Raw genomic sequence first — 8,513 nt, 5'->3', positions numbered from 1 at the left:
TATATATTTTGTTTTGGGACAAACAAAATATGGATCAGTGCTTCTGATGAGAAATTCCCATTCCTAAAACCGCAGATTACAATATCCTCATATCACATATCCCTGACCACTTGAACGCATTATATTAAATTCAATAGGTAAACATAAAACATTAAAATATTTAATTTTGAAAGTTTCTTTGTTCCAAAGACTTCTTTTTTTAAATCTTTTATTTCTTCTTTTTTTGTTGTTGTTGCTCAAATATGCTACTGGGATCAGATTTAAAATAAGCCTGTGTTTTTTAATCACTTTTTTTTTACTTGCAACTAAAAACCGTATGTGAACTTTAAGTTTTGAGATCAAAAAGTTCCTGATCTCCACCTATTAAACCAGCGGTCCCCAACCCCCGGGCCTCGGACCGGTACCGGTCCGTGAGTCGTTTGGTACCGGGGCCGCGAGAGTTGAGGCTCAGGTGTGAAATGTATGGTTTTCAGGGTTTTTATCGGTTTTCAGCGTTATTTTGTTATCGTTTTTATCGTTTACTCGGTTTTCCTGGGTCTTTTCACGTGTGTTATGAATAAATTGTCTTTTTTTCGGTATCGGTACTAGTTTTATTTTGTTGTATTTATCCGCGACACCTTAAAGGCCGGTCCATGAAAATATTGTCGGGCATAAACCGGTCTGTGGCGCAAAAAAGGTTGGAGACCACTGTATTAAACCATAGATCAATAATTCAGTATTTATTTATTATTTATGTGATTCATCATTGGATCCTTGTTCACATTTCTTTAATTTTTTAAGGATGATTTATGTATAATATTGTTTATGTGTGAAAAAGATTGCACAGCAGTCTTGAAAAAACACAAAACCATATTTTTTCTGTTTGGACATTAAAATGTTAAGAAATGAAAAGTCCTGGTGACAGCTTTATTTTCAATAAGGCTGCTTCAAAATGTCATTCTGTTGTCACTCTTTTCTCTTAGAGCAACAGCTTCTGGTGTGCTGAATGCTCTGTGTAAACTGGCTGCTGTTCTCGGCAGCTCCATCTTTGCTAGCTGTGTGGGAATCACCAAAGCCATCCCTATTCTACTATCCTTTACTGCGCTGGTGTGCGGCGGCCTTGTGGCCCTCAACCTGCCTGACACGCAACAGAAAATTCTCCAGTGAAGTGATACGAGCGTGCTGAGGTGGGAATGAGGGGGGTAAGGAAGAGGCCAAAACACATCTACTTCTTGTTGGAGGCTAATGAGTTTACCTTGACTCTGAACTTGAAAAAAGACAAGACTTGGAACAACTCACAACTGTTCATTAGAACAATTTTTTTCAGGTTGGAGGTTTTAGACCAGGAAAAAGCAGGTTTATGTTTTTCTGTATTTCTGTATGAGTCTTTATTGATGCCATGAATCCACTAAGGCAGTTGACATACTAACCATTTAATGATTTGTTTGACTTACGTGGACAGATGTTTTTTGAATGTTTAAAGCACGCGCTGTAATATATTCTGTCTTCCTACCACTATTTACATGCATGTCAGGGTAAAAAAAGTGTTATCTGTAATTTGCACCTTAAAAGTTTTTCCAACACTTTTAGCAAATAACCTGCTTGAAATCATGGGACAAAAAGCTGAATAAAGATTTTCTGATTTCAACAAACTCTACTTGCAAACATGTAACCCAAACTGTTTACACCATGCCTTAAAGCTTATACATAGTGACTTCACATTTGTGACTACATGTGGTTAAAACTGTAGTGACTTAAGGCAGCAAAGACAGACTTGGGTAAGCTCTGTTATCAATATTTCATAGCTTAAAAATCTGCTTTAGCTTTTCTTTATACTAAATAAATAAGCTAGTCCTTGTAAACAGTGGCTAAATAACCTAGCTTAGCAAACTAGCCCCAGACTGTAACAGATTTTATGTGATCAGTGTGATTAAATCACATACTTCTACATATTAACGTCAAGATTAGGTTTTGATGACAGAAATGTGTTGCTGTTGCTCTGTGAATTTTTGCAGGGGTGATCTCACTCATTCCAGTTCCCACGTGTCTTTATGTCTTGTAATGTTAATACTGTTCTAGTTTGGATTTTCACATCTGATAATACTGCACTTGTCTGTATATGTCATCTGTAATACACAATCAGTTAATTCACTGGTGATTCTTAGTTAAACTGAAAATATTAGCAACATAAGTGAAATCCCCTTTTCTGAAAGTTTATTTTGTTTTGAACTGTTGGTGTCAGTTTTAAGGCAGTGGGATATGGGGATCACTATTTTCAAATATTTTTAACCAGATGTTTGACTGATTCATTGTGAAAATAACCTTCAGATCAACCTCTTAACATCCAGTATATTATTGAAGAACCATCTAGGATTAGGGTCAAGGACAGGAGTAGACTTTGGTAACTTGCATGTTTTTTAAGAACTGTTGCCTCTTTGGCCCACCAACACCTGTAAACAGAATTAAGTGAATAACTGTATGGCACAAATGTATGCAACATTATATGAAATGTAGTACCTTCCAGTTTCTGAAAATGTACTTGTTTATTATAAGGATAAAATACAGCCTTTAAAAATAACCCTCATCGTAAACTTGTTGTTTTTAAGAGATTAATCATTAGCAAACAGTAATTGTGAGACTGGATGAAGCAGACAAATTTATTTTATTGACCTGCAGGACAGAGAACATTTGAACTTACATCCCCTACACTGAAGAAATACATAACCTTTAATAGGATCCTAACAAGAGATATATTGGTCATACTGAAAATGTAATATTTAGGAAAATGGTTCTTCAAGCATTCTGCTTGGACACCTCTTTGCACTAACCTCTTTTTAAAAAAAATTGGATGATTGTTATTGTTGGATGGTCATTCTTGCAGCATCAATTCACCTGCAGTTTTTAACAGCTCATTGCAATTAACTGAGATTGTCACGATCCTGGGTTTTCTGACCCAGCGGTTTCAGTTTCTTGTGTTTTGTCATTTTGTATTATGGTTTTAGTCCACCTTGTTAGTTTAAAGTTTAGTTCTAGTCCCTAGGTTGTTATGTTTAGCTTTTGGTTGTTAGATTTCCCCGTGTCGTTGCTCCTGTGTTCCCTCTGTGTATCTGTGTTCATATAGTTCTCAGTTCCTGTGGCTTGTTTCCCCTTGAGTTTTATTCCATGTTTCCACAGCCCATTATGCTCTCCCTGTGCTCTCTCTCTCCCCTCCGGTCTGCCTCTGTGTCCTTCCTGTGTTACGTTTAAGGCCCACGTCTTGGGTCAGTATTTTCAGTTCCGTGTCCCCCCTGTCTTGTTATGTATTTGTCCTCAGCTGTGCTGCCCGTGTGTTCCCACGTCTCTCATTACCTTCTGTGCGTCATCCATCAGTGTTGTGTGCGTTTCCCCGTGGCCTCCCTGTGCCTCCCTGTGCCTTAGTTCATCCCAGTGTAGTTTTATATTGCCCTTTGCCATTCTGTTAATAAAGCTGTGTTTTGAATTTATCCCTGCGTGTTGTTAGTCCTGCCAGCACACAGCCGGTTCCTGACAGAGATGCTTATGATCAGTGAATATTGCAGTCACATTATTTAAAGTTAATAGAATATTTATCTGTGTATTGAAGTCCAACATTTGGTCTTTTTTGATGTTTCCGCATGAGTACTGTACTGGACTCTACTGGATTACTGTCATGTGCTGGGTCTTTTGACCCAGCATTTTGACTTTCATGCCTTTTTGTATTATGATGCTGTTTGTATAGTTTAGGCTTCAGTTAGTTCTGTTTGAGTTCTCTGTTTCCTTGTTTAGGTTCCTCCCACGTAGGTGTCTCTCCCACTATGTTGGTTATAGTGCCGTGCCTTCAGCGTGTGAGTCTGTCATGTCCCTTGTGTTTAAGTCTCCCTCGCCCTTTGTGTGTCTCAGCGATGTCTTTGTCTCCCTTCGTGTCTCGCTCCCTCTCTCCCTCTGTCTCCACCTCTTATTTACATGCTTCCCCTTGTCTCCCATTCCATCTGTCATGTGTGTTCTCCCTAGCCATCATGTTCTCTGTATTTGTTGCTTATTTAATTCCATGTCTCATTTCCAGTTTCTATTTCCCTATTGCCATGTCAAGTGTGTGTGTCTTGGTCTGCGTGTTTCCTGTTTTACTTTGACATTCTCGCGTCTTATGTTCAGCGTGTTCAGTTTGCTTCCTCCTGACTTGTTATTATGTTTATTCGTCCCAGCTGTGTTGCCCGTGTGCTTCCTTTTCCCTCGTCACCCTCTTGTGTATTCCTGTCTGTATGAACTCTCATGCATTCATTGTCAAGTCATCTGTTATGTTTATGCCATGTTATCAAGGTTTCATGCTTCCAGGTATTTACGAATTCTCACCAGGTTTATGGTTTTTCATGTTTACTTTCTTGTTTCCACAGTTTAGGTTTTTGTTTAGTGTCGTATTGGTTTGCCTAGCCCTTTGTTTCATACTTTTTAATCAAACACAATAAATGTCTTACTTTCAGTTAAAATTGTCCTATGTTGGGTCTTTAATTCTCTACTCCACATGGTCTGCCAATGCAGACCTTGACAAAATCAATACAGTGGAGTACAAAATATATGTGACCAAAGCTGTGTACTTTTATTTCTCTCTCTCTCTCTGACCTGAAGACACTTTGCTAGGTAAAATCTAATCTGCTGGTTGACTTTTTTTCACTCATACGTATTCTGGACTTAAAATGAATGAAGGCATTGAAATGAACAGCATTACAACAACATGTTGTGAGAGAAGGCAAAAGTCACAGCAAATTTTGTCCTTCTCTGAATACGCAGCAGAAATCTCGCAGTGGAAAAAGTATTGCTTATAAGAGGTTCCCTGCATCAGTTACTGAAAAAAGAAAATTGCTGTTCTAAGAGATTAACGAGACAGAAGGACAGGCCTGAGGCAAAGACCCTATAGCCTGTATTTGTATAGCGCTTTACTTAGTCCCTATGGACCCCAAAGCGCTTTACACTACATTCAGTCATCCACGCATTCACACACACATTCACACACTGGTGATGGCAAGCTACATTGTAGCCACAGCTGCCCTGGGGCGCACTGACAGAGGCGAGTTTTGAAGTTTATAAAAAGTAAGGAAGACTTGTTCACCATTAAAATCAGACTTTGTCAGATCCCATAACACATCTATGAAATACATTTTTTAGTTCTGATGTGAGGATATCATCAAATCTGATATCTATCTAAAATAAAATGGGTAAAATGTTTTTACAGTTTGGTTACATTTTAGTTTATTTGCATTTGTCAGTCAGTTTAATAAAGGGATCATCTGAGTTTATTATTTATTAAAACACATCTCATATACAGTCAAATCAAATTTAATTTGGACAGACATCTTTCACTACTTTATTACTGCATGCTGTTTTTCATTTTTAACACCAGTAGTTTATAAAATTGCCACTCTTTTTTTCCAGAAAAAACCCAAAACAACACTAAATCTCCAAACACACCTTTGTTACTGCATTTGATCTCCGTTCTGACTGTTGAACCAGTTCAGGATTTCCTGTTTGTTTGTCTGCAGCCACTTGATGTTCATTCTGGTCCTCTCCAGGGCCTGATCTACAGCCAGTGTGGCAGAACCAAACCCTGTTGCACTGTGCGCCTCGACAAACTCCTTCAGCTGTGAGAGAAATCATAGGAAAAGACTTCAGACAAAAGCTTAACATTTAAAAATTGGTTTTGTATTGTACCTAATCAATGTATACCTCCTGTAGTTCAGCAGGTGTGGAGAACCTCGCTGTTACCCCAGTGATCATAGAAGCAAAGGAGAAAGAGCCCACGCCATATCTGAAAGAACACGAGAATGCTTTATTTCACAGATTCTTGGAAGCTTTGCACACATAAAATTTGGCATATTTACAGTTGTGGTCAGAAATTAACATACATTCATGGGAATGAATATCATGGTTTATTTTTTAGTTTTATTAAACCAAAGCCAAGTTACAACTTTATACATTACGATCATCAGTGTGGTAAGCAGGGAATAAACCGAAATGCAGGACTCCTCAGACTAAACATAAACTTAAAGGCCAGCTTTACTGCTAGTACTCGAACTCAAAAATACTAAATACTCAGGCACAGATGAAACCAGGAACGTGGAAACTAGGAAACACACAGGACGAGTGAAAAAACAGCATGAGGAGAAATGCACTGAGGCAAATGGAGGACTAAAACAGACACAGGAGGTTACAAAGCAGACTAGATACACCTAGGGAACACACCGGAACAGAAACTGACTAATGAGACAGCAAGGAGAAAGGTGAACAGAATGCACACAAGACAGGGGACTGTCTAAATAAAACAGGAAACATAACACTGAGACAGAGACAAAGATATACAAACTTGACAGAAAAAAGGGAAAGAAACACGGAGACTAGAGAGAAAAGACCATCTGACACAACTAAACAGGGAGAGACCAGAAACCACAGAGACAGAACACAGAGACAACCAGACAGACATGCGGAAATAGAGAGGAATCAGAAAAGGGAACTAACGAACTATAACAAAAGCTAGGCAAGGGCCTAAAGCATGAAATAACAAAACTCAAAAGGAACAAATGATAAAACAATTATCAATTCAGTTCAGTTTTATTTATATGGCACCAAATCACAACGAAAGTTGCCTTAAAGCACTTTATATTATAAGGTCGAAAAACTTCCTTTTAACAGGAAGAAACTTCTAGCAGAACCAGGTTAAGGAAGCTGAGCCTGGTCCATTTACTATCACCAGCTGGGATGAAAGGGGGAAGACGGGACAAAGACATGCTGTGGAAGAGCGCCACAGATTAAAATGGAGTGCTGGATAAACACATAGTGAGTGAAAAAGGTCACTGAAGAATAGGGATGGGTACCGGTATCCGGTGCCATTATGGCATTAGAGAAAATCCAAAGTAAATTCAAACTTGTATACCCTTTTTAAAAGTCATTATAGAGCTATGCTGTACAACCATTTCCTGGAAAAATAAAGTTACTAGAAATCATCAAGAGCCACAAATTACCATAATAATCATGCCCCTGTAGACTTCTGACCACACCTGTACCAGCTCAGGTTTTGAACCCTCCTTTACTTGGCATATAACAATCCATTGTGACTTCAATTGACCGTATTAAAATATTCATTCAGGACTTAAACTGATGGTTGATAAATGCTTTCAGAATAAAAGAAGTGCTGATTATTATTTTGTCAATCAAAAAAGGGTAAACGTATATTTTAACAACCTTATGCTACTGTACTAAAATTCACACTCCATGTTGATGTTTTCTGTATTTTCAGTTGTTGCTCCACCTCACACATGCAAATTATTTTTTATCAGTGTGATACTAACTCTGTGAACATGTATTCCCAATGGTTTCTGACAAAGTCCCAAGCCAGCTTTTGTCCTGCTCTGTTGCTGGCGACAGATGTGATGACACTGGTGGCATCCTGCTTCCGGATGATAGTGGAGTTTAAAGTGTAAGACAGATACCTGTGAAAACAGTTAAAACAAGAAATGCACTTACTAAAGCTCCTTCACCTATGTTTATTCTTGGAGTCTCTGCTGTATCCACACTCAACTCAGTGTTTCTTAAAAAGTTTAAAGCTACAATAGATTGCAAAAATAGTTTCAGTTTTTATAATCAGTTCCTTTATAAGTTTTTTTTTTTATGGGAGACAATACTGCTTTAAAAAAAAACAGTTCTTTTCATTATATCAGTTTGTTAATTCTAAGGCTTTAACCCAAGGGCTTAAAAAAATCTGCTTTGTTTGTAAATTCCCTGACTTGATTTATGGGCCACATAAGGGATTTTCTTACTGACTTGTTACATCACTATATGTTCCATTTATTTGTGCACAGGAAGGACACACATACCTGTTTAGCAGCTCTGTGTTGTTTGTGCAGGCCAATGCAAACATGAGTTTGTTGGCCTCATTTGCTACAGAAGCAATCTTAAATTGTGACCATCCAAACTCCCACTCAGCCTCATCACCTGCTGCAATGGCACTGCAGTACACCACTGAACGCAGGTTGGGGTGGATCCTGAAAAGGTTACAGTTAACACAGTAAGTATCTTAAAATACATCCTGTTAAAAAGACTCACTGTTAGACTCACGGATTTCTCACCAGTGCTTCCCAACCAGTCTAACCCAACTCGTCACACTTGTTGACTAGTGAGTTGACATTTCCCATCAGAACTGACGACAAAAATGGCGTGTACTTACTAGCCTTTAGACACCACATATTACTGAAGTTGAGGAAGCCATTCTGAGGGTGACGAACAAGGGCTAAGAAGATTATCTCTTGCGGACATTACTTTTCCCAGAGTTGTGCACATCACGATATTTGGAAAATACACATTTAAAACTGAACACTCTCTCAAGAGCTACTCATACTTGCTGCCACTCAATATGGTGAATTATTTGAATTTGAATGATTTCAGAGTTATTTACAGTGGGGCAAAAAAGTATTTAGTCAGCCACCGATTGTGCAAGTTCCCCCACCTAAAATGATGACAGAGGTCAGTAATTTGCACCAGAGGTACACTTC

At 38.4% G+C, this 8,513-nt stretch overlaps 2 protein-coding genes across 3 annotated transcripts in view; one reads left to right on the top strand and one right to left on the bottom strand.

Annotated features, from left to right (window-relative positions):
* The window catches only part of LOC102195558 (synaptic vesicle glycoprotein 2B-like), a 42,181-nt gene extending 37,743 nt beyond the window's left edge, over positions 1-4,438 (top strand). For both annotated transcript variants that reach the window (XM_013914586.1, XM_013914585.1), the window contains one exon: positions 963-4,438. In XM_013914586.1, coding sequence (XP_013770040.1) covers positions 963-1,146 — 184 coding nt within the window. In that variant the 3' untranslated portion in view covers positions 1,147-4,438. The remainder of the gene's footprint in view (positions 1-962) is intronic.
* Positions 4,439-5,444: 1,006 nt separating this feature from the next.
* The window catches only part of LOC102205763 (aminopeptidase N-like), a 33,379-nt gene continuing 30,310 nt past the window's right edge, over positions 5,445-8,513 (bottom strand). Inside the window, exons 18-21 of the mRNA XM_013914587.1 lie at positions 7,839-8,006; positions 7,314-7,454; positions 5,695-5,776; positions 5,445-5,609 (exon numbers count right to left, since the gene is read on the bottom strand). Coding sequence (XP_013770041.1) covers positions 5,445-5,609; positions 5,695-5,776; positions 7,314-7,454; positions 7,839-8,006 — 556 coding nt within the window. The remainder of the gene's footprint in view (positions 5,610-5,694; positions 5,777-7,313; positions 7,455-7,838; positions 8,007-8,513) is intronic.

This window comes from Pundamilia nyererei, unplaced genomic scaffold, assembly GCF_000239375.1.
Source record: "Pundamilia nyererei isolate P.nyererei 1_Seehausen unplaced genomic scaffold, PunNye1.0 scaffold00208, whole genome shotgun sequence".
In the NCBI taxonomy this organism is placed as follows: domain Eukaryota; kingdom Metazoa; phylum Chordata; class Actinopteri; order Cichliformes; family Cichlidae; genus Pundamilia; species Pundamilia nyererei.
The sequence above is the reverse complement of the archived record's forward strand: the minus strand, read 5'-3'. Positions and strand labels throughout refer to the sequence as shown.